Source organism: Chaetomium fimeti (genome assembly GCF_033439085.1).
Source record: "Chaetomium fimeti strain CBS 168.71 chromosome Unknown B0H64scaffold_2, whole genome shotgun sequence".
NCBI lineage: Eukaryota > Fungi > Ascomycota > Sordariomycetes > Sordariales > Chaetomiaceae > Chaetomium > Chaetomium fimeti.
The window spans coordinates 4,526,292-4,549,493 of NW_026944330.1; the positions used below are offsets into that span (position 1 = coordinate 4,526,292).

Consider the following 23,202-nt stretch of genomic DNA (forward strand, 5'->3'; position numbering starts at 1 on the left):
CGGTCGCCCCTGAGGGCTTCATGCCAACAACCAGCTGCGAAGCGTCCCGTCTTATGTTTTCATGGCGTTCTGCATGGCATCTGGTCGATGGTCACAAGTGTATGGGCGATTATGGATCCTACCTTTTGCCTGGTGGTGCCGCATCCTGCTCCTTTCTGCGGTTGTGGGCCACGGACCAACACGGGTTTGGATCTGCTCTCCAGCACTTCCTCCCATGCACTCCCCTGTTGGAAGTTTCTGCCGGCTAAAGTCCTCAGCTCGCTCTCGTTCCGCCATGTGGCCGGTAAACCCGAGTCTACGTTTGTCTTGGAGTTGAAGACATCATCCAAGGGGTTCGATACCGAGGTACGTGGTTCGTTCCAAACGGCGGGAGCCCGCCGTCTCAGCGCCATGTTACTGCAGCGAACACTTCTAACCCTACAATATAATGAACAGACCAGACAACGTCACCGCCGTATTGTGAGAGCAACACTGTCAGTATGCCATGTTAATTCCTAAAAATAACGCCGTCTGAAAAACGGCTCGGAGCTAAGAGGGGTGGATCTCGGGAACGCCGCTGGAAACTCTGCGCTGTGCTATTATCCCGTATCCCTGGCCAAGGACAGTTTACTTTGTACCTGCCCACATATCATCTCCGACCACGATCTCGTTCAACCGGGATCCGCTCCCCACGTCCCAGGGGAGTGCGGGTCTAGGCGGGTGAATGCCACGAGGGCAGAAGAACTCCCCACGATATTGACTCCGGCCGGGGAAGTTTGGGGTGGAAACCGGGGATGGCCGTATGGGGAAAGAAGCGAAGGGTGTAAGACTCGTCCAATCTGCCCCTGGCAGTATATAATGGCCAGCCCTTCTGCCTGCTCTTGTGGCAATTGTGTGTGATATCAGCGCCAGAACCAGCTTCGTCGGGGTTTCTTTCCTTCATCACAGGTTCCTCCTCAGATACCTGCCTCCAACCCCCCGAACCACACCTCACCTCCATACACCAACGCCAACCACCCACCCAACAACCAACAATCAACCCCATCCATCCCAACACCCACCGCCCCGAACAAACAAACAACCATGCCCGGCGGCGCCGCCCCACCCCTGGCGGGCACGCCCGACGTCTCGCGCGTCGAGGCGCCCGTGACGATGAAGGCGTACATGATGTGCGTGTTCGCGGCCTTCGGCGGCATCTTCTTCGGGTACGACTCGGGCTACATCTCGGGCGTCATGGGCATGCAGTTCTTCATCCACGTCATCGAGGGCGGCGACGCCACCGTGCTGCCCGCCTGGAAGAAGTCGCTCATCACGTCGATCCTGTCCGCGGGCACCTTCTTTGGCGCGCTGATCGCGGGTGATCTGGCGGATTGGTTGGGCCGGCGGATTACGGTGATCCTGGGGTGCGCGGTGTTTATTGTCGGTGTGGTGCTGCAGACTGCGAGTGCCGGGCTGGGGCTGATCGTTGCTGGACGGTTGGTGGCTGGCTTCGGTGTCGGTTTCGTGTCGGCGGTGATCATCCTGTACATGTCGGAGATTGCGCCGCGGAAGGTCCGTGGTGCGATCGTGTCCGGGTATCAGTTCTGTATCTGTGTGGGCTTGTTGTTGTCGTCGTCGGTGGATTATGCCACGCAGGAGAGGAACGACAGCGGCTCATACCGGATCCCGATCGCGTTGCAGATGGCGTGGGCTCTGATTCTAGGAGCCGGCCTGTTCTTCCTACCCGAGTCGCCGCGGTTCTTCGTCAAGAAGGGCAATTTGGAGGCGGCCGTTGTCACGCTTGCCCGGTTGAGGGACCAACCGCAGGACTCGGACTACGTTCGGGACGAGCTGGCTGAGATCGTGGCTAACCACGGGTACGAAATGAGCGTGATCCCGCACGGCAGCTACTTTCAGGCCTGGGCTATGTGTTTCCGGGGTTCGATCTGGAAGGCCAACAGTTACCTTCGGAGAACTATCCTGGGCACGTCGATGCAGATGATGCAGCAGTGGTAAGTATTCTCACGCAATCACTTCCTCACAGGTAGTGGAAACAGCTAACAGGATCAGGACTGGCTGCAACTTCGTCTTCTACTTCGGCACCACCTTTTTCCAACAGCTCGGCGTTATCGACAACCCCTTCCTCATCTCACTCGTCACAACACTCGTGAACACCTGCTCGACCCCCATTTCCTTCTACACCATGGAGCGCGTTGGCCGGCGGCCGCTTCTAGTCTGGGGCGCCCTAGGCATGCTGGTGTGCGAGTTCATCGTGGCTATCATCGGCACCGTCAAGCCGGACGATGACACAGCCGTCAAGGTCATGATTGCCTTCATCTGCATCTACATCTTCTTCTTTGCCACCACCTGGGGCCCCGGTGCTTGGGTTGTCATTGGCGAGATCTTCCCCTTGCCGATGCGTGCCAAGGGTGTTGCGCTATCGACGGCGTCGAACTGGCTGTGTAAGTTATGACCGGCTGTTATTCTTTCGGAACAATGACTAACCGATCATAGGGAACTGCATCATCGCCGTTATCACCCCCTACATGGTGGACAAGGACAAGGGCAACCTCGCGGCGAAGGTGTTTTACATCTGGGGCGGTCTCTGCACGTGCTGCTTCGTCTACGCTTATCTCCTGATCCCCGAGACTAAGGGCTTGACGCTGGAGCAGGTGGACCAGATGCTGGGCGAGACGAACCCGCGCAACAGCGCCAAGTGGGTGCCGCACAGCACGTATGCGGGCGGCGAGCTCAAGGCGGAGAAGGAGGTCGGCCACGTCGAGAAGTCGGATGGCGACAATGGTGTTTAGGGATGGAGTATTATTGTTTTGTATCCTAAAAGCGACTTTATGACTATTTTGAACTCTGTCAACAATGCTTGAGAGGACGCCAGTACCATGATGCACGAACTGAAAACATCGCCCGCCAGCAACTAACACACAACGAAAATAACCTCTCGCTTTTGTACCGTCCCCCCATCCACCATGATCACAAGACAACCACAGCCCTCAACACCAACCACCAATCCCCCTCCTCCCCCCCATCTCGCTCACGCACCAACCTCCTCCCCCCTAACCTTACCCGGCTCCCTTTTACTCTGCGCGCCCGGGTCCTTGCTATGCAGCCTGGTATCTTTCGGGTCATACTGGCGCAGGGCCTCCATGTCGTCGCCGCTGCGGGCGCGCGCGCCGCCCGTGCCGGCGGCGGCCTGCGCGGCCTCCGACAGCGTCCCGCCCGTGGCGTCGTGCGCGTTGTCGTGCGTCGACCGCGGCCGCGGCTGCTGCACCCCGCCGTAGGTCGTGTACAGCAGCCCGCCAAAGACGCCCGCGGCGATCATCAGCGGGACTTTGCGGGTGGCGAGGAGGTTGGACATGTTGGCGTTTGGGGGGACGGGGGTGTGGTGTGTGGTGGTGTTTTAAGTTGGTTGGGACTGGGGTCGAGGATGGCTGGTATGGATGGATTGTGTTCGCTTGGTACCCCCACGGTATGAAGTTGGAAGGAGGCCTGGGAGGTTGAGCAATGCATATAACTATGAACTGTGCCGAGTGATCCCACGCGGTCTACGAAGTACATGAGTTGTTTTAAGGGTCTCTAGTTGGCCTCTGATGATCCAATAGTGGAGGTTGCCACAATCATCATGACATCAAGATCCCAAGAGGATCGTCTCGACGAAGCGGAAGCATCAAGTCAACCAATGGAATCCTCCCCTTGCTGGTGCCGACCCTGAAGATACATTGGGGTCCCGGAAGGCGTTTCGAGGTCCAGCGTGACGTCATAACAAACATTGAATAACAGGTCTAGAAGAACTACTACCCTAGAAACAAGCACGATATGCCGGATCAAAGAAACTCTCAGGCACGTTACATACTCATTTTGTCATGACGGAAAGTCCAAAATGATTGAACGTAGCATCTGCTGTTTCTACAAGACCGGTCATGGTTCCACCCCCTATTCTTGTACCATGTTTCAACCCCTTCTCCGAAACACCACTAGGCAAGCTAACAAAGAATATCAAACTTCGTTCAAAGGTTACAACCTTGTGTTTCTCTTGCTGCAGAAGGAAAGATTTCCTCTTCCCCCCAGGCCCTCTACATGACACGCTATCAAGGAAGTAGTGTAAATGAGAGAAGCAAATCCCTGATCAGCACAACTAATACACACGCTTCCTCCTATCTTCTCCCGGCATCGCCGCCTTTACATCTCCTCCCCCGTTGACGGGAATCCCCGTGGCCGTGACTTCCTCACCATGTCGACGAACGCCTCCATATTATCAATATTACCTTTTCTGATCCCATCTGGCGCGTTCACACACAACGCCCCATCCTCGACATACCAACTCCATTGTTCCTCAAAGCTGCGCGCGAAATGGATGCTATATAGTGATCTTGCAGATGGGCCACTGAGAAGGGTGGAGTAGAACTCTTCATGCCCTCTCAATACAACCTCCGCCGGGCCGCCCCCGTTTTCAAAGGCTAGTAGTAATGATAGGGCCTTGAGACACTCGTCCGAGAGAGAAGGTTGTCGTTGCAAGATCCGCGACGCGGCCTGTCTGACGTACTCGTTCCAGCTTTGGAGGAGTGCTACCACGACCTTCAACTGCTCGTTGGAGATACTCATAGGATGTTCTTCCAAGACCTTCAAGGCGGCACTTCTGACAAGCTCGTGACTGTCTTCGAGGAGTCCGACCACGACCGCAATGTGTTCGTCGGATATATTAGGCTGTGCTTGTAGGACCTTCAAGACGTGCGTTTTGGTGTAATTATTGTCGACTTCGAGGAGTGCTAGCACGGCCATAAGGTGCTCGTCGGATAGGCGGGGCTGTGCCTGCAAGACGTCCAAGGCGGCCCGTCTAACCAACGAGTCATTGTCTTTAAGGACTTCTACCACGGCCGTAAGGCGGTCGTCGGATAGACTGGGCTGCGCTCGCAATAGAGTTAACGCGGCTTCCCTCATGTAATCATCCTTGTCTCCGAGGAGTCCCACTACTGCCGTGAGAAAGTCGTCGGATATACTGGGCTGTGTTTCCAGAGCTCCCAATGCGGCTTTTCTGACGGCCCGGTCCTCGTCCTTACATAACGCCAGTTCTACCACAGCCGTAAAGCGCTCGTCGGATATGGTAAAGTCTCTGGCGAAGGTCGACAAGGCGTTACACCTAACGGACTTGTCCTCGTCTTTGCTGAGCGCTAGTTCTACCACGGCCGCGAGGTGCTCGCCGGATATTTTGAGCTGCCCGGGCGGCACCTCCAAGGCGGCCGTTCTGATAGACACGTCCTCATCTTTACAGAGCGCCAGTTCTAGCACGGCCGTGAGGTGCTCGCCGGACATTTTGAGCTGTCTGGGCAAGACCTCCAAGGCGGCCGTTCTGATGGACTCGTGTTCATCTTTACATAGCGCCAGTTCTATCACGGCTGTGAGGTGCTTGCCGGATATTTTGAGTTGCCCGGGCAGGACCTCCAAGGCGGCCGTCCTGATGGACACGCCCTCATCTCTGCAGAGTGCCAGGTCTACCATGGCGGTGAGGTGTTCGCCGGATATTTTGAGCTGTCTGGGCAAGGCCTCCAAGGCGGCCGTTCTAATGGATTCATCCTCGTATTTGCACAAGGCCAGTTCTATCACGGCCGGGAGGTGCTCATCAGATATAGTGGGCTGTGCTCTTAAGAGCTGCAAGACGGCAATTCTGACGGACCAGTGCTCAGTTTTGTGAAGCACCCGTTCCACCACGGCCGTGAGCAGGTCGTCGGACAACCCTCGTCCCAGACTAAATCGCCGGAGAACCTCGAAGGCCATGGTCCTCGAGGGCTCGGATTGGCCGTCTTCTAGCCAAGAAACTATTATATCGACGATGCTTGACGGGAGTGTTGGCCGTATTGCTAACGATTCAAGAATCGTCATCTTCACAGGAAAAGGCGCTTCCTGCAGGGCGTCGACCAAGGCCCGTTCCGGAAATTCGACCTCGCTTGCCGATCGTGCCTTTTTTGTGAATTCGAATTCAAAGAGCAGCCACTCTTTTAGTCTCTTTTCTAGGCTTCTCCGGGGTCGCGTCTCCATCAACGTCTCGCTCAGGCAATGCATCACAAGCCGTTGGTGGGTAGGACCGAGCAGATCGCGCGGCTTGTCTTCGATTGCGTGGAAGAATTCCTCGCCCTTCCGTTCGGCGTCAAACAGGCCAGCAACGAAGCGCCAAAAGATGTCGTAGCGGGCGGTGTATTTGTGTTTCCGAAGAAAGTCACCGGTTCCGAGGGTCTCGAGCTTTCCGTTCCCGAGGACTCGACATTTGAGTGGTTCTCCAGCTTGCCACTGCCGTACGAAATATCGCGCGGCAAAATATTCTTGGTAGGTCAAGTGCAAGAAATGATACGATTGGTTGTGGTTGCCCTTTCTTGGTGAGAGGTTTGAGGTCCGGAGAAAAGAGAGGTGTGGGAGCGTTTTGGAGGGTAAAATGATGGCGGGACTGAAATGAGTAGACATGGCTTTCTGATGCCTCGGGTCGAAGTCGATTACATCGTTGTGCAGTCCAGTGAAGGCCAAGCCTTCCAGAAAGCAGATCTCATCCCTGACAAGGTCCCTGATCTCGGACGGGTCTGAATCCTGGATCAGGCCTTCAGTCAAAAGCTTCCCATCATGTCTTTTCCCCAATCGCAAGACGTCCTTCTTCCACAGGCCATCTTCGATCCCTTGATAAACGGCAGTCATGGTGTCAAGTTTCGTCACGCTCTCATTCCAGGTAAAGCTGAATGCATCCAGCTGGATCGGGACGCGTACAAGATCCCGAACAAGCGGGCGGGCTTGGAGAAATGATCGGATATCCTCGGCCTGTCCAGGAAGTACCTGTTCGAGATACTCGTTGACCTGATCTGGATAGAACCCAATCGTCTCCAGTTCGATGTCGATGGCTTTTAGGCCAGGTGGTAGTTTTCCTGAAGGCCGAGAGGTGATGATGACGTTCGGTTGGTTCAACAGCTTCTTGAGAAAGTGGAACATGACGCTTTGGTCGCCTAGCTCCTGAGAGACTTCGTCTAGGCCGTCCAGGAGAAATAAGGTCCTACTGCTCTCGGTCCATTCCAGGGTATCGGACAATGCGCTGGCCAGGTTCGGTTTGGGGGGGTCAGAGAAATACTCATGGGTGAAAAGATCGACAAAGTGGTATTGGGCCTGGCGTCTCTCGTCCAGTTTCAGGTTCCGCAAAGGTACCCAAAGGACGCGGTCGAATAAATCATCCCACTGACCCCACGTACCGTGGGTAAACTCGTGGACAATCTTCTTGCACAGCGTAGTCTTCCCCACTCCAGCGCGTCCTCGGATCAAGATGCGTCTTGGGTTCGTCTGAACATCGCCTCTTTTGCGTGGGCGGAATAGTGTCGGCAACTCGACCTGTATGTTCTTGTACAGTGTCTCGATCTTCAGTCGAGCGGAGAGTGAAAACGGGGAGGACTGGGTCTTGGACTCTTCTTCGGACCTATACTGCTCTACAATGGCGAGATTGATGTAGCATTGGTCCATGGGCAAAGGATCGCCTGAAAGCCGTTCAATCTTCAGTCTGTCGGTGGTATAATGTTCGGTGCGAATCCAGGCGTCTGCCTGTATGAGGGGGGTTCCTTCGCGGATCTTTCTGAGGAACTCCTGAATCTTTCCAGCCACTGTTTTGTAATCTGCACATCCGGGACCGTGGAATTTGTTCATCATAACATGGCGCCGATCGAGTGGTAGTGGCTTGTGGACAATATCGAGGGTTGCCGAGCTTTCGTCGACCAACTGGCGTGTGTTAGGAATAACGCAACAAGGCATTGTACTCTTGTAAAATCCTCACCTGCTTTTCTTGGCGGAAGAAACTCGGGAGCCAAGGAAATACTTTGAGCGGCAGGCTCGTCTTCCCTTTTTCATAAAAGGTAAACACTAGACAGGGATGATCTTTGTCCTGACATAGTTGTGTGAACTCCCGTACAAGTGTCTCGAGATCGAAGGTCGACCCCTTCACCTTGTCGAGCAGCTTGTTTACTTCTCGACCCCGGATCGAAGCCAAGAATTGCAGACCCGGCTCAGCAAACGCGGCTACGTCTCGGAACGAAGTCCCCCGGAACGGCGTGGCAAGAAAAACAATACCGCACGTCGCTTTTCTGAGGGAGAGGTACTTATCGTCAGCGTCCACCAGAGCCTTGGTCAACACGATGCCCCCGAGACAGGAAGCGATGAAGAAAAGACGCCGGGGTTCTTTTCTTGTGGCATCTGCCACGAACAGCTCTCGATCGATGGCATTGAGGAGAAGCAGAGCATATTCCTCAATTCTCTTCGGGACCAAGTCTGCCGGTTGGAGCAGGTCGGCGGGCCAGTTGCATGTGAAGATGCGAGCTGCTCCCACCTTACTCGGGAGCATATCCGGATCGGCCAGCCAGTTGACGTTTTGTTGGGCGTTTTTGGCCCCCCACGTCCACGTATCCGGCGATTTCGTGTCGAGGCCATGGATGGCAATGATGTCAATGTCGGCGTCAGAATCGTCCTTGTCGTTGACCTGACAGAGCCGGACCCCTCGTTGTTTCGGTTCAAATTGTAGAGATGGCGAAGGGGGCTCCGGGTGAGAAAGCCAAAGCCAGACAGCGGTCGTACCGGCCAAGATACACAAGGCAGTTGTCCCTGTAGCCAAAAAGACACGGCTGCTGAGGTTGACGGAAATCATGGCTGGGATACCGGGGAACGAACGTGTGCGGCAGATGGCGCGTTCGGTGAACGTTGGTGGTTGTTTGGTTCCAAGTGAAGGTAACTCCGTGCATGTTGTTGATGGTTTATGCTTCACGTGGACGAGAAGAGCATTTCACAGTCATGCCGGACCTACCTACCTACCAAGGTAGGTGTAGGGTTTGTTGTAGCCCTTGTGGTGGACGTTGCCCAAAATGTTCGATCCGCGGCGCTTGCTCAGCCGCACGGGGAAATTGACAGGGGCGCAGATGATCCTCGCTTGTCACTCTCCTCTCAATATCACCTGACCACCGTGTAACGAGTGGCTGAGCCAATGCCGTCCCCCTCACAAGTGGAGAGCAGTCACGCTGTCAAGTTGTGTCAAGGCTCGGGAAGCAACGAAAGTTAGGTACCTTACCTATTGAACCGTTGTTCGAACCCCAACCATTCATTGAACCAACTGTAAAATCATTAACACGCGTTCCCGGGCGAAGAAGGCACGCCTCAAGATTCTCACAACCGTGTCGCGCCAAATAAATGAGCAGTCGAAACGCCAAAGGTATGGCATGGTAACACACTTGACCTTGTCCTGCACTTTATAGCTGGCGAATCTGGCTAACAGGCTGAGCCTTAGCTTGTGCACTCCAGCAACAGACTACCACTGGCATCGTAACCCCCACAATGGCTCCGCTAGATTCCCTGCGCTGGCCTGTACGTTGGCGACTATACCTTGCCACCCTATTACCATTACAGCGTCCATACCACTGACGATAGCATATACAGGTCACGACGGAGGTATCCGGGAATGGGAATGGGAAACGCAGTACAGATGTCTTGCCGGCTACCTATCACTATTACGAAACGGATGGGAAGCGCGCCGTTGGTGATCCGGCAGAAGATACACCAGCCTTTTTACGAAGCGAACTTTCCCTCGGGGCGCTGACTAGCTTGCTGAAGCATCTATGGTTCGCCGGGGCAGCCCGTCCTGCTGCGCCGTTGCACTCCCACGTCGCCATGGGCCGGGAGATCGTGGTCTCCGACCGCATGGACATGCACCTTCTCTGGAGCAACGAGGGCAGACTTTTCGTCAAGCCCGTCCCGCGCTTCCTTTTAAATGTGGACTTTTGCCGGAGCAACCTGCAGTGTCCGGATGGCTGTCCATGCCGGGATTCGCTGGCGGACGCGTGTCGGAGGATTCCGCGGAAAGTCGCCCTCGGCTTCCTGTACACGTACGCCTGTCTTATCTCGTCGGAGAGCGACTTTCACATTGCCAACGACAGACGACTGTTGCCTCGCATGGAAGATGATAAGCCGATCGAATGGCCAAGCTGGAAGACTCTGGCCAGGGAGCTCCTCCGAGTGCATCGGCGCGACCCAGATGTAATTCACCCACGCTTTCTGCGCGCCGAACTCCGCCTCTCCCGTATCAACACAATCAGCCGTTTCACCAGCTTCCCGCACTTCAACCCCTACGTCCGCGGTCACTACACCTACGGCAGTCTCTTTCGCGATAACCTCGCCTGGATAGCCACCACCACCGTCTTCGTTGCCGTGGTACTGACCGCGATGCAGGTTGGCCTGGCTACGGAGCGGCTCCAAGGAGATGCGACCTTCCAGCAGGCGTCGTACGGTTTCACCGTCTTTGCCATCCTGGGGCCCGTGGGGGCGTTCGCCCTAGTGATCCTATACGCTCTATTCCATCTTGTCAAGGACCTACCTTTGCTTCTCGGAGCGCGGAGGGAAACGAACCGCGGCCGGCCGCACAGTATCAAACGCCACACCCGCTTAGCGACACCATGTTTAAGAAGTCCCTATGCAGTTACTGACGGGGAGCGTCGAACTTTACATGTCATCACGCGAAAGCCACGTTGTTTTGTAAATTATTTCATACAACACCTAACTAGCCCCTATGGCTTCGGTTCGAGATCGACAACAAGCGCTAAGCAACACTCCTTTCAGACTGTGCCTCTTAAACGCCAACGGCTCCCCCCCCCCCCCCAGAATGCCCCCCTTACTCCCACCCTAAAACCCCAGCGCCGCATTAAAAGCATCCGCGGTCGTGGCGTCCTGGGTTCCCAGCGCCTCCACCTGGGCCTGGGCGTCCTGGCACATGGCCTGGGCGGCGTCGTTGGCGCCGCACACGTTGGTGAGCTGGTCGCAGATGCGGTTGGTGATGATGTTGGGGTTGAGCGCCTCCGCCTGGCCCTCGGCGACGAGGGGGTCCGAGGGGAGGAAGGTGCCCTCGTCGGCCGCGCGCCCGGCGCGGCCGAACTGGAAGTCCATGCTCGGGTTGCACTGCCCAAAGTCGGCGGCGCCCGTCGAGTTGGCTTGCCGGAAGCTGATTACGCCCGCTGAGGCGGTCGAGGCCGCCGTGAGAAAGGCGAGGAGGATGGTTTTGGTGTACATGGCGTAAGGAGGTGTGGGATTGGTGAATAAAAGCCGGCTTGCGGTCTTGTGGTTTAAGTATGTGCAAAGAAAGAATGGAACGGTTCACAGAACCTGAGGGAAGATTAATTCTGAAAGCTGGTTTGTTGTGACAGTTGGGAAGATCAGATAGGACAGTGAAGGTGATGTTGGGAGTTTATAAACCAGTTCATCGCCTTGATCGAATCCACCTCGATGAAAACCCTCTCGTCGTCCCGTTTGACGATCCGAGCCTAAAAGACTCGTTTGGATCTCGCGTAGGCGGGGATCAGACTGTAACGTCTGGCTAACGCGGGAGCCAGGGCCAGATGAGACGGATCGGCGCTCTCCCGGTTCGGGTTGACATACTCCCACGCCAATCATCCCATCTTCGGTTCATGTTTTCTCTTCCTTCTGGGGGGAACGTGAAAGTACAGAAGTCCAAAACAGGATTTGGCTGTTTCTCTTACGTCGAGTTTGTTTGCTCAGGGTGCATGAGGTCCCTTGAGGTCCCCGCAAACCACGATACGGCTCCCGTTTGATGATCGCCCACTGGAGCTCTGTCCTTGATTTGAATTCAAGGGACAAAGGTTCCTGGCGCTGATCGACAAATTTTGAATCCGGTGTTCAGTCAGAACGTCTGTCCTCGAGCACATCCGCGCTCTAGTATTATGTCCATCTCCAAGCATCGAGTGTGTCCCAATCAGGCAGGTCATCTGTTTGCCAAACCACCATGCCAAAAGGATGTAGCGCGTAAGAAAGTGGGGTGGAGAATTCCGGAAGAGCACTTGCTGGAAAGAAGCCGGCGTGACTCATACTGGCAGTCGACGATGCTTTTCAAATTTACTTTTCCCTCCATCTTCAGGAACCACATCCTTCATGAACTACTACCTACCTAGGTATTAACTACCTCACAATCTACCCCCCTAACGAGCTGAACTAAACACCTCTCACAAGTCCCCGCCATGACCGACACCGACAGCCTCGCCCAAGCGCGCTACGCCCGGCTCACCTGGAACGCCCCCCTCTCCTCCACCCACGCCGACGAGCTGCTCACCCACCTCAACCTCACCGCCCACACGCACATCGTAGACCTCGGCTGCGGCTGGGGCACGCTCCTTCTCCGCGCAGCCGCCCTCTGCGCCTCACACACGGACAACACCACCACTAACACCACCACCACCCCCGCCACCTTCACAGCAACAGGCATCGACACCGACGCAACCGCCATCACCAGAGCCCAGCGCGCAGCCGCCGCCGCCGGGCTCGGCCCCGAGCACGTATCCTTCATCTCGCAGGGCGCCGACACCTGGCGCCCACCGCCGCCGGCGCACGGGCAATTAGACCGGGCCATCTGCATCGGGTCGTCCCACGCGCTGGGCGGCAGCCGGGCGATGCTGGCGCGGCTGGCGGAGCTGCTGCCGGCGGGGCGGGGCGCGCGCGCGCTGGTGGGGGAGATGTGCTGGGAGCGGGAGCCGACGGCGGCGGCGGCGGCGGCGCGGGGGATGTTTGGGGAGGAGGTGCCGTTGTTGGTGGATTTGGTGGGCATGTGTCGGGAGACCGGGTGGGAGGTGTTGGGTTTGAGTGTCGCGGACCAGCGCGAGTGGGATGATTTTGAGTCGGGGCATCGCGCGGGTACGCGGGAGTGGTTGCTCGCGAATCCGGATGACCCGAGGGTCGGTGAGGTTAGGGAGAGGGAGGATGAGAGGGAGAGGGGGTATTTGACGGGGTACCGTGGTGTGCTCGGGTTCGTGTATTTGGTCCTGGGTCGGTGATGCCAGGGTAAGGGGGCGTGAGCTTTCTGCGTTTCTAATTCAGGCCCATTAGGTGACTTCCTATGCCGTCCGCTTGGGTTTGCCGAACATACGAATCAAGTACTGGGTAACCCATCCCCCTATCTCACCCTTCTTTCCTACCAGCGCGGACGTGCTTCCCGTACCCTCGGGTAGTCCAGCTCCGTCTGGACACACCCCATAAATCCACCGCCGCGTCCTCGGACGTGGCGTGGTGGTTCTCGCTCCCAAATGTCTCTGTACACCTTGTTCCAGGTGGCTTTGTCGGGGTCGAAGCGCACCAGGTTCCTCTCGGAGGCATACAGCGGAAAGGGGCAAGTGCCGATGGACAGGAGGAAGTTGACCAGGGCCTCTTGTTGCTCGCCTAGCAGTTGCCAAACCCTGATAGTAACTCCGGCTCGGTCTGAGTGGAGATACACGTTGGGCTCGGGCATATACCCGTTGGCCCATACCTGGGATCGGTCAAAGACGACCACGCCACCCATGATCCGATTCTCGGCCCAGTACCCGACCATGTCGGCGGTGCCGTTTGGATATTGCCGTTTAGCATCATACGAGAGGTGCGCAAACATCGTCCGACCTGGTGGGTGGAGTCGAAGCTTCAAGTTTTTATCCTCTTTCGATTGCCACGACGTCACCATCTTAATGGTATAGGCTGCGTTTTGGGGCTGTTTATCGTGAATCCGGAGACGCTTCTTGAATAGGAGGACGGCGATCTTGTGAACAGCAACTGTCACGAGTTCGATGAGCCGACAGTAGAATCCCCGACGGCTGGGTGTCATAGACTGGTATGACTGGAGCAACTATCGTAACAGAACAAACACATGTACACAGTGATTAGCAACGAGGGTACGAATCTAGCCATAACCGACCGACTAACCTTGTCATCAAAATTCAACATACTAAGGGCGAACTCGGACAAGAACTCCCATGCAGCCCTCTCGGCACCCGGACACAGCGACGTGTGGTCGGCGATGGGGTGGTCCTCGTAGCGCGTGGGTCTGTATCGATCACAGGCAACCCTGGCCAGCGGCAGGCCGTCCGCAATCTGGGCACATGTCTCCAGGGCCAGGTCTGTCCCGAGGACGTTTCGGACGGCCCGGTCCAAGACGTCGCGGTGTTGCTTGTCGAGAATGGTGTATAGGCCGGCCATGTTTCTAGTGTCCTAGTTGTGCGGGTCCACGGGAAACGGGGACCGGCTCGAAGCTTGACGTTGCAGAAAGAAACCAAGATGTTAGGCACTAGCGAAAACGAGAAGTGCTCGCAACCCTCCCTGCCCAAGGTATAGATACCCCGCATGGGGCCTCCCAACAGAAGGCAGAATGACATGAGGAGACGCGGAGGGAGCCAACAAGTGAATGCGACTCGCCGAAGTAACGGCACCCCTGTCAACCTTGTCCCTCCACATACCAGTGGTGCGGCTGAGCTGGGCTGGAACCAACATCTATTAACCAACATGCAGCTGCAGAACTAGCCCAGCCGTAACGACCAACCCGGCCCCGGCCGCAATTTGAGCTGGGAAGCAGGGTGTTTTGCTGGTTGGTTGTTACTGAGTGAACACTTGGGCGGCCCGGGTTCGGCCGATTTCAACCACCGCCAACAAAGGCCGCCGTTTCGTGCCGACACGGGCTCTTACAGACACCAAACGGACTAAGGGCTACACAAGTCACAATGATGTACCCATGCCAGCCTGTCAAAACACACTCGGCGGGCCGGGTACTGGTTTGATATCACAATATTTCGTAGCAGAGCTGGGTCGTGGACAACGGTACGGGGCCGGCAGGACCACAAGGCCTGGACATGAACAAGTGGGAATGTCGACCCTGGCACGGAAGGTCTACCTACCCAACCTTTGTTATGAAAATATGGACTATAAAGGTCGTCGGTGACGGCTGATATATGCCCATATCCTCACAGAGAGCTTCGATGCCAAAGTTACCCCAGCCGACGGCATTACGGTGCGAGACTCTAAGCATTCCGAAATTTGAATACGCCTATCATAGTCCTATCACACCTTCCCCCTCGTACCGAAGACTGCACGATATACGTCCCAGTCTGTTTACACTTCTGGTTCTCACACCATTATCAATCATCCGGACTGACTGCGACCCCTATCACGCACTGCCCACCAGCCACTCATTTCAGCATTATCAACTCGGTTAACCGAATCCCTCCCGCCACGAACATAGCCTGGAGATCTAGGGAGACAAAGGAAGACCTCGGGAAGCACACAAGAGGTAGCAACAATAGCGCCTCCTCTCATTCCTTTGGGTTTCAAATTCTTCCTGTCATCTTAGGCCGGAGATTGCCACGCTTCCTAACCCCCCGGCAAGCTACATGTCCTCTTATCACCCGGCGACTATGAATGCAGGCGCGGGGGCCCAGGCAACATACAAGACTTCTAATGTCCGGGACAAGCACACACCATCCTCTTATGCGGGGACAGATATACACATGGCCCTTCATCCCCTAGAATGTGAAAGGTTCCCGGTAGCCCAATCCTCTGACGAGATTCCAGCGTGACCCACCACGATGCCGATAGATATTGAGATGGCTCCCCACCTCAACCACCGTCTGGAGCCAGCATATCTAGGAGCCATCTACGCCATGGTCAGCCTGGCGCTTGACATTCTAGCACAAGAGAAGTCCCTCCTAGCGTTGGTTCACATCGGAGCCACTTTCGTGGAATGCTCGGGCAGCCGAAGACAGGATATCATCTACCCAACTCAGCCGTCTTCTGAGAAAGCATCCCGGTACAAGAGGCTAGGTGACAACGAGATGAAGGCATGGGCAGGTGCCTTCCTTTCCAAGGTTCGCCGTTGTTTTCCTCTCATCGAGGTAGATGATATCAACGAGCGTGTCTGTCAAGAGGACAAGCTTTCCGGGGCCAAGAAATACGGAACATTTCGGCCGTACAGCTGGGTGGAAAGGGCCAAGTATAGGTGTATAGTGAGACGTAACGAGCCGAACAACAGAAATGTCATGCTCCATTGGGAGGGCACGGATTCGGGAGTCATGACCCTCGACTTCGAGGTCAGTCATTTCCTTCACCTTCCCTTACCCGACGCTGACGGAGTTCGTAACTCGACCTAGTCAATCCAATGTATGGCCAGACTCAGGTCGTTGCATGCCGCACCAAAGGAAGGCCACTACCGACGGGGCTACGATGCGAACTACAACGCTCTTCTAGTTGAGGGCGCCTTTACCATAGCACACGAACTCGTGCACTGTTTTGTCGGCTTCTTATCCGGGGACCGCGCTTTACGGACTCCCCCAAGTTTCCTGCCGGTCGGTTTTGAGCAGCGCGGCTCAAATCACGGAGAGTCCGGAAGAATGTGGGAGCTTTTAGTCCTCGGTGGCTGTGTGTCATTGTCTGGGTTGACGGGGAAGGACGACGAGCTCCCACAGTTACGGATATGGCTTGAAAATAACCACAAGGAAATCGTGGTCGACCCGGAGGTAGTGGAGGCAATAGTCCAGCGCAGTAGGTTGGCGGCCGGGTAACAATGTGTGGCCTGCTTAGACTGACACAGCGTTTCACACAGGGTTCGGGTTCCCCTTGAGGACCATTGGGGAGTGGGAGCGGGTTGGAAAACGTGACCGGAAGGCAGCATCTGTCTCGCGGCTTCTCAACGGCGTGAAAAGTCTAATCTTTGGACCGGCGCAGCCCAAGTCCCGGCGGCCTCCTTCTCGGCCGCCCGTGGGGTTAGTGGAGGTCACCAAGACTTCACAAGGCAGCGGTGACCACGCAAGCCCGACTCCGGCCGCTTTGCGACATATCAGTTGCGGTCCTCCCGGCCCTCCAACAACTACTTCGGAGGCTGCTGTGGGCGGACAAAGAGGGCCCGAGCCTGCCACGAGAGAACATGATACAAGACAGGCAACGACCCCAGCTAGGGAGGCTCCTCCAAACCCTGACCATCCCCGACATGATCTCCCGCGGAGTCAAGGCCCTCGGATTACCGAAGTCACAGCTCCAAGGAAGACTCCCGTGTCCGCGGAAAGGAATGCTCGGCCGTCAGCTCCTGTAGCTCCTGTGGCCCGTTCCAGCAACAGCGCCACGTCTTCTCGGAACCCTCGGGCGTCTTTTCAGTCCCCTAGTACCACAACTACCACGGCCTCCCCACACGGGTCCCCGTCCTCAGGACGTGGCCTGCGGTGCCAAGAGGGGGTATCTGCGGCCGGCGTAGGTAAGGGCGCGAGGTCTACGAAGGGCCGCCCTCAGACTCCTACTTAAAGACGTGCCTCATACTAGTAAGGCGTACGTGCTGGTTTAGGCGGGAAACGGCGGGAAAAAGCTGGATGGGGAGACGGGCGAAGCCTTTGGGGGCCACGCCCTCCATCTGGAAAGATGAAAGTGGGTTCAAGGTTGCGGTGCGACCCACGGGGGCTCGTACAGCATTTAGACCGCACTCTGGCCCCATCCATTGAGCGCCAAAGGAATGTAAGAGGAGCCAAAACGCCAATCTATGATCTTGGCCGTTGCGATCAAATATGTTATTAGTATAAGCAGTGAACAAGCCGTACATTCACACCGCGTTGTTCATTTTCGGGCGGATGAGAATAGTGTCGAGGTGAAACTGGATAAACAGAGTTACCCAGGTCTGAACATCAGAAGGAAGTGAAGAACAGGAGTGACGAATACGAGTTGTTCGTCGCTTGAGCGGGGAGTTCAGGGCATCCGAGCCACGAGATATGGATTACCGGCCCAGAGGCTAGGATATAAACAAGGATAGCACCCTGATGGAATGCGCAGCGAGGCTCAATACGTCACCCTCCGATATCTTGGGACTTTATCACGATTTCCGTCGACAACAAAGCCATCGAGCATGGGCGCCGTTCTAAGTTTTCTCGGATGTGCACCAGACAATTCGAGACTTTTGCCCTCGGAGGTCTGGCTCATGATCCTCGATTATCTCCCTGCCGAATCCGTCATCGCTTTCGCACTCACCTCTTGGAGGTCCTACACGCAATTCATGCCGGGGCCCGAGCAACGTAGGGTGTACGATCCGGAGACAAGGAGGGCTCTACTCCTGTTGCTAGAGAGAGACACGCCGCACCTCTACCTCTGCCACAGATGTAACGATTTACACAGCTGGACCTTACCGCAGAAGAATGCTGACGGGGTGGTTGCCTGGTACAACAGAGGTTGCAGGAAGCTCGTCGGTGGCTACTACGGAGCCGACCACACTTACGAGGACTACAGGATCGATTTCCACGTTGCACAACTAGTCATGAACCGACACTTTTACGGCGAAGGGCATGGCCCACCTCTTGATGCCCTAAGCTACACGACGAAGAGAGCCGAGGCTAGTGATGGGTATCATGGCGGTTACGGGGTGATTATCGACCGATCCTGGCGCGCCGGAATCGTCGACGACGAGTTGTACCTCGAGGCAAGCATGCAAGTACACCAAGACCATGGGCGGGAACGTACCTTTGTAGAGTATATCGCTAGGAGAGAGTCCCGGACATCTCATCTGGTGTGTCGCCACGTCGGTCTCGGGTCCTCCCTGCCGGGATATATCATTCCTGGGTTGCAGAAACGGTCAGGGAGCCTCTATTATTCGTTGGCCGCCGTTCCCAACACGCTCATGTCCTGCCAACAATGCTGCACTGACTACCTGTGCAATGTCAAGTGGCACCCGCTCGACAGCCGCGGCCCAAAGGGCTGGGTCGTCACTGTAACAAAATGGCTCCGTCTGGGCGGTTGCAGGGTGCTTAGCATAACAAACGATTATTCAGATACCCAGCGCTTGGATGCATGCACACCGCTGCAGAGGCCGGAGGGCAAGCCTGGCGACGTGTATCGCAAATGGATGAGCCAGGACGTCGGCACAGTAGGGTATTCTGACGAGGAAACCGGAGAAGCCCTCGTCGCGTCTTTCCACTCAGATGCCTACTATGATGACACTAACTGGTAACTTATCAGGCGTTAGTCTGGGGGGCTGGGGGTGCGATCTGCGTGAGAAACTTGTACCAGACTTAGTCTCGAGGACCCATGGGTCCCTAATAGGGTGCGACGGTGCGTTGAATGCAGAATTGATCCGAGGTATCTTGCACCACTAGGAACCCTCGCGGTTGGGAATATGAATAGAAATAGTATATGTAGATGTCGGTAATATCTGTGCATTGAACAAAGCTCGCCCTCTCTCTTGTTGATACGCAAATGCAACCTGTGCTCCCCATCCCAAACCCCAACCCCCTGAATGGTGTCGTCAGCTGGCAGCATCCATCACCTCCCACCCTTCTCGCCCTTTCCCCCATCCCCAACTGCCTCCACCCCCCGAATCACCACCAATCACCCCTGACTCGACATGGCAAAGTACAGCAATATGACGGGCCACCCGCTCGACAGCAAGAAGGCGGCGAGCACGGAGAAGAGGTTGACGTCCTTCTCGGTGTCGCCGCGGGACCAGCGGCGCAGCAGGCCGATGGCGCACCAGATCATGCCGATGGCGTAGAGCGAGCACCCCCACATGACGGCGACGATGATGTCGGCGGCGGCGTCGAAGGGGGCCAGGGTCGCGCCCGACGTGTCGGCGAAGGGCTCCTCGAGCGACAGGTTCTGGCCCATGGTGGCGGTGTTGGTGTTGGTTGGTAGTTGGGAAGTTGGGAGGTGTCGGTTATTATTAGGTATGTAGAGGAGGTGGTTATCGAGTTATCGACGAAGTAGGTAGTGATCGTCTTCGATGGTTCGTGTTTGATGGATTATGATCATGGATCGTCGTGGGAATGAAGGACTCGAGAGGCCTGGCCAAGGTCGGCAGCCAAAGATCGACCAGCGACAGGAAGGAAAGAAAAGCACAAAAAGTGAAGACGAAAGAATGTTGGAAGGAATGTCAGGATGGAAGCGAACGGGAACTGCGACCAGCGACCAGCGACCAGCACTCTCTCTTACCGAAACAATGAACTGTTCAGGTTTCCCGACTTCAGATGATGTGGAGAAACGACGGCGGCCGAAGAGGAAAAAGGGAGAAGGCGAGCAAAAAAGAGACCTGAGAAAGAAAGTTGGGGATCACACCATCTTGAACGGGCCTCTTGCAGCCCCCGGCCGGGAGATGATACGGTTCTTGGGATGGGAAAGTCTGAAATTCACAACACCTCGGGGAACATCCGCATGTTGAAGCCTGGGGGCGATCTTACGCGAGACAGGATGATACAATTGGCTGCATCGAAAAAAGCTTGTCTCAGATGCGGGAGCTCGGCTGCAACAGAGCCCCAAACCCCGAAAACTTGAGACGACAGCCGAATCAAGCCAGTCACAGCCCTTGTTCGGGACGTCTGGGCCCCATTCTGGGCCGTTCAGGGCGTGCGGAAACGCGCCACGGCTTGGCCCAGCCCAGGGGTTCAAATTCCAGGTTTACATGGAAGCCAGCTGCAAAGTCACAATGAGTTGTGAAGTGAGCAGAACAATGCATCCAGATCAAGTCCGAGCTTTTTGTTGTTCGACATCAAACGACGACGAACAAGCTCCAATTCAGATGACTGCGCGCCGCTCCTTCCATTGGAGGGAGAATTGCCATTCCACAAAATTGAAAGAGTCAATTACCTCGTCTCAAATCTTGTTCGACATTCCCGGTCGGCACATCTGACGACGTCCAACCCTTCGCGTTTCAAAATCACCTCCTGTGTATGAACATGTCTGCGGTATGTCCCATTAACCGCGAGCACCCTCTTCTTGGATGCGGCTGTACAAAACGAGCATGGTGCGGCATTCCTCTTCCCTTTTCCTCAGATTTCCTCAACAGAGCGAGGTATATTACCTTCATGTTACCCGCGCTGATTCCACACCCATCAACGGTCGTGTTCCCTCAATCACGACACAGGCGCATCTAGCGGCTTTTGCGCATATATCAGCCGCAAGTCAGCAACGGGGTGCACGCTCTTGTCGCGAAGCTGACGGCGTAAATGCGCAACGTAGGCGTGAATTTCAATCGTCGACCAGCCCATGACTTCCTTGAACATGTACAGGATCAAACCTATTTACCAATCATTAGTTTCAGACCTCATAAGGATGGTGCCCAGGCCTTCTGAGCGAACTAACCCTCCAGGTCCTTCTCGAGTGAGAGGTGGTTGTACGCTCCAATTTCGTGATTTTTCTTGTCGCCGGCCCAGGCTGTGATGGGGGTCTGCCCGAAGTCAGTCAAGTGCGCTGCGGTATGCTCTCCGTGGGTTCACGTTCAGGATGCCCAAAAGAAAACAACGGGAAACACACTCACCTTCATGTCGTGCTGGACGAGCTTCACAAACCCGGCCGACTCCAGCCCCTTACGCTGCAAGTCCTCGCTAACAACCATAAACGACCTCCCAAACTTCTTCCCCCCCTCGCGGAACACCTTCCCCCACTGATCCAGCGGCGAGCCGTCAAGGACCGTACCATCGGTGGCGTACATGCGGGCGTCGGCCTCGAGGGACTCGATGTAACCGCCAGGGCGGAGCACGCGGTACGCCTGCGCAAAGAGCGCGTCCCAGTCGACCACCGAGCCGAACATGTAGCGGATGTGCACAAAGTCGAAGCTGTCTTCCTTAAACGTCCACGCCTGCGTCGCGTCCTCCATCTCGAACTGCAGGTTCGGCGGGACCCAGCCGGGCTGGATCGGTGAGAGGTCCGTGCCGATCACCTCGACCCCTGGGTACTGGTCCGCGAAGTCGCTGTGAAATTGTTATTAGTTCCATGTCATGTAGTCAATACCTGCCGCCAGCTTCTAGGGAGGATAAGGAGGCAAGCGTACATCGCCCATATTCCTATCCCGTCAGATATTAAACTCTGTCAGCGAACTGTTCGGCATGACGCTTGACACCACGAATTCCGCCCCCAACTGCCGCCACTTGCTTCATACCTGTTCCCGTTCCAATATCCAGCACCTTCTTAACGTTATTCATGTCCAGCGGCGCCCTGAAAAGGTCACCGTCCAGCATAAGCGTCAAACCATGGTGGCTGTGAGCATAGGTAGTCAAAACATCAGCCACCGCACTACCCATTCAACCGCCCACCACACGGTCGTTTGCATCTCACATGATATCCATGCACTCGTTCTGCCGCGCATCATTCGGGCCCCTACATCCGTCAGCACACGCCCACCCACATCACCCCCAACCCACCAAACAGCACGAACCAGTACTCGCCCGGCGTCCGATCGCTATGGTACGTCCTGCCCTGGATGGTCCGGTACGCCATGATGCTCGTCGTCAGCGAGTTCGTCGAGCTGGCGAGATCCGAATCGTAGGACGAGTCCGCGTCATTGTCATCTGCCGGCGCGATCGGCTGCGGTATGTAAGCTGTTGATACTCCGAGTCATCCAGGTACGAGCATTGGAGCAAAGTTTGTGGGTTTGTGGTCGGAGTCCCCCGTACCTGCTGCGTCCAGTGATCCCCGGGGAGTATGTCCTCGGGTGTGCTCTGCCCGGTCTCCACCGGTGGGGAGGACGGGCCGTTGGGTTGGGCGGACATGAGGAGGGATATTCGGTTCAGTTCGATTCGGCGGGAGGAGCAAGGACGACGGCGGTTGGTATCGGGCAGGGAGGCCCGTGGCCTAAACTACACATAGGACGCAAGTATTTGAGCGCCAGCACACATCATCACGGGAAGTGGGTGAGGAATGTACCGGGGAGGTGTGGGAGGGACGGGAGCGGGACCGGGGAGGGAAACAGGGATACGCACGGCGACGTAGCATGCCCATCACCAACAACATACAATCAGCCAGTAGGGAGAACTCCGTGATACAACGAGGGAGTGGGGGTATGCACAAGCCCATGCCAGCCAAGGCGGATCCGGGTGGTATCGTGGACGGTGTTACCAACGTACATAGAACGAAGTCCGAAGGACGCGCATGGAGAAGGTTCTTGGGCGCAGGGGGTCTAGCTCGGACCCCCAACTCACATCGAGGGAGCCAGGGGCGGACGTCGACACACTTCCCCGGCCCGAACACCCCGTGCTTGTCGGTGATCGAGCCTTTTTCGGTTCTCTCTCGAACTCGATATCGAGCAAACGACGTGGCACCACTACCCCCATTCTGAGTTACATGCTGACGGTGTGAGAGCTGCAAGGCCGGGCGCGGAATACACAATAGGGTAAACAAATGCACCTTGACGCAGCAAAGCCCTTGTCGTGAGCTTGACACACGCATATAACCCCGACATCAATAAGCAGGATCGGACTGGGCGGCCCCTAATCCAAGAGGTGGGCGAACCGATAGAGCGATACCTGGGAGTCCCGCCAATGGAATTTCAAGTCAACCACATGAGGAACGGGACGTTGTTGGCCAGGGACCAGCGAAGCCGAGAAGACGGAAGAAGAGACAAAATAATGATTAGGCATTTTATTCTCGCCCCCCCAACGCCATGCAAAAATCTAGGAATCTCAGGAACACGCTCAG

General features: G+C 56.0%; 8 protein-coding genes across 8 annotated transcripts; 4 read left to right on the forward strand and 4 right to left on the reverse strand.

The window, feature by feature from the left end:
- Positions 1–1,062: 1,062 nt before the first annotated feature.
- B0H64DRAFT_430566 (general substrate transporter) lies at positions 1,063–2,768 on the forward strand (the record flags this gene model as incomplete). The annotated part of the gene is made up of 3 exons (XM_062805936.1): positions 1,063–1,970; positions 2,023–2,420; positions 2,473–2,768. 3 exons carry the CDS (start codon positions 1,063–1,065, stop codon positions 2,766–2,768), a joined length of 1,602 nt encoding a protein of 533 aa, XP_062663103.1.
- B0H64DRAFT_472691 (uncharacterized protein) lies at positions 2,761–3,665 on the reverse strand. Its single transcript, XM_062807950.1, has one exon. The coding sequence runs from the start codon at positions 3,329–3,331 to the stop codon at positions 3,008–3,010; it is 324 nt and encodes a 107-aa protein (XP_062663104.1). The 5' UTR covers positions 3,332–3,665; the 3' UTR covers positions 2,761–3,007.
- An 80-nt stretch (positions 3,666–3,745) lies between these two features.
- Positions 3,746–8,870, reverse strand: B0H64DRAFT_472692 (armadillo-type protein). Its single transcript, XM_062807951.1, has 2 exons — positions 7,766–8,870; positions 3,746–7,710 (listed from the first exon to the last, which is right to left on the reverse strand). Exons 1-2 carry the CDS (start codon positions 8,627–8,629, stop codon positions 4,153–4,155), a joined length of 4,422 nt encoding a protein of 1,473 aa, XP_062663105.1. The 5' UTR covers positions 8,630–8,870; the 3' UTR covers positions 3,746–4,152.
- A 143-nt stretch (positions 8,871–9,013) lies between these two features.
- B0H64DRAFT_102467 (uncharacterized protein) lies at positions 9,014–11,207 on the forward strand. The gene is made up of 3 exons (XM_062797673.1): positions 9,014–9,187; positions 9,263–9,339; positions 9,412–11,207. Exons 1-3 carry the CDS (start codon positions 9,166–9,168, stop codon positions 10,981–10,983), a joined length of 1,671 nt encoding a protein of 556 aa, XP_062663106.1. The 5' UTR covers positions 9,014–9,165; the 3' UTR covers positions 10,984–11,207.
- A 567-nt stretch (positions 11,208–11,774) lies between these two features.
- On the forward strand, positions 11,775–12,875 carry B0H64DRAFT_102472 (SAM-dependent methyltransferase). Its single transcript, XM_062797674.1, has one exon. The coding sequence runs from the start codon at positions 11,997–11,999 to the stop codon at positions 12,804–12,806; it is 810 nt and encodes a 269-aa protein (XP_062663107.1). The 5' UTR covers positions 11,775–11,996; the 3' UTR covers positions 12,807–12,875.
- Positions 12,876–12,943: 68 nt separating this feature from the next.
- On the reverse strand, positions 12,944–14,152 carry B0H64DRAFT_455679 (uncharacterized protein; the record flags this gene model as incomplete). Its single annotated transcript, XM_062807313.1, has 2 exons — positions 13,705–14,152; positions 12,944–13,627 (listed from the first exon to the last, which is right to left on the reverse strand). Exons 1-2 carry the CDS (start codon positions 13,975–13,977, stop codon positions 12,944–12,946), a joined length of 957 nt encoding a protein of 318 aa, XP_062663108.1. The 5' UTR covers positions 13,978–14,152.
- Positions 14,153–15,608: 1,456 nt separating this feature from the next.
- On the forward strand, positions 15,609–17,532 carry B0H64DRAFT_389095 (uncharacterized protein). The gene is made up of 3 exons (XM_062803308.1): positions 15,609–15,857; positions 15,918–16,308; positions 16,370–17,532. The coding sequence occupies exons 1-3, from the start codon at positions 15,807–15,809 to the stop codon at positions 17,059–17,061; spliced, it is 1,134 nt and encodes a 377-aa protein (XP_062663109.1). The 5' UTR covers positions 15,609–15,806; the 3' UTR covers positions 17,062–17,532.
- Positions 17,533–20,244: 2,712 nt separating this feature from the next.
- Positions 20,245–22,445, reverse strand: B0H64DRAFT_389099 (S-adenosyl-L-methionine-dependent methyltransferase). Its single transcript, XM_062803309.1, has 8 exons — positions 22,182–22,445; positions 21,944–22,092; positions 21,844–21,885; positions 21,668–21,765; positions 21,560–21,572; positions 21,047–21,479; positions 20,872–20,956; positions 20,245–20,806 (listed from the first exon to the last, which is right to left on the reverse strand). Exons 1-8 carry the CDS (start codon positions 22,275–22,277, stop codon positions 20,643–20,645), a joined length of 1,080 nt encoding a protein of 359 aa, XP_062663110.1. The 5' UTR covers positions 22,278–22,445; the 3' UTR covers positions 20,245–20,642.
- Between the last annotated feature and the right edge of the window lie 757 nt (positions 22,446–23,202).

What these genes read in the sequence shown, in the direction of transcription:
- B0H64DRAFT_472691 (XM_062807950.1), bottom strand. Translation starts at nt 3,331, where the DNA reads ATGTCCAACCTCCTCGCCACCCGCAAAGTCCCGCTGATGATCGCCGCG.
- B0H64DRAFT_472692 (XM_062807951.1), bottom strand. Translation starts at nt 8,629, where the DNA reads ATGATTTCCGTCAACCTCAGCAGCCGTGTCTTTTTGGCTACAGGGACA. An exon ending in TCTTCCGCCAAGAAAAGCAG is followed by an intron (nt 7,711 to 7,765) that starts GTGAGGATTTTA and finishes AACACACGCCAG; the next exon opens with TTGGTCGACGAAAGCTCGGC.
- B0H64DRAFT_102467 (XM_062797673.1), top strand. Translation starts at nt 9,166, where the DNA reads ATGAGCAGTCGAAACGCCAAAG. An exon ending in GAGCAGTCGAAACGCCAAAG is followed by an intron (nt 9,188 to 9,262) that starts GTATGGCATGGT and finishes GCTGAGCCTTAG; the next exon opens with CTTGTGCACTCCAGCAACAG. An exon ending in TAGATTCCCTGCGCTGGCCT is followed by an intron (nt 9,340 to 9,411) that starts GTACGTTGGCGA and finishes TAGCATATACAG; the next exon opens with GTCACGACGGAGGTATCCGG.
- B0H64DRAFT_102472 (XM_062797674.1), top strand. Translation starts at nt 11,997, where the DNA reads ATGACCGACACCGACAGCCTCGCCCAAGCGCGCTACGCCCGGCTCACC.
- B0H64DRAFT_389095 (XM_062803308.1), top strand. Translation starts at nt 15,807, where the DNA reads ATGCTCCATTGGGAGGGCACGGATTCGGGAGTCATGACCCTCGACTTC. An exon ending in TCATGACCCTCGACTTCGAG is followed by an intron (nt 15,858 to 15,917) that starts GTCAGTCATTTC and finishes AACTCGACCTAG; the next exon opens with TCAATCCAATGTATGGCCAG. An exon ending in GGAGGCAATAGTCCAGCGCA is followed by an intron (nt 16,309 to 16,369) that starts GTAGGTTGGCGG and finishes CGTTTCACACAG; the next exon opens with GGTTCGGGTTCCCCTTGAGG.
- B0H64DRAFT_389099 (XM_062803309.1), bottom strand. Translation starts at nt 22,277, where the DNA reads ATGTCCGCCCAACCCAACGGCCCGTCCTCCCCACCGGTGGAGACCGGG. An exon ending in AACGAGTGCATGGATATCAT is followed by an intron (nt 21,766 to 21,843) that starts GTGAGATGCAAA and finishes CTATGCTCACAG; the next exon opens with CCACCATGGTTTGACGCTTA. An exon ending in ACTCGAGAAGGACCTGGAGG is followed by an intron (nt 20,807 to 20,871) that starts GTTAGTTCGCTC and finishes ATTGGTAAATAG; the next exon opens with GTTTGATCCTGTACATGTTC.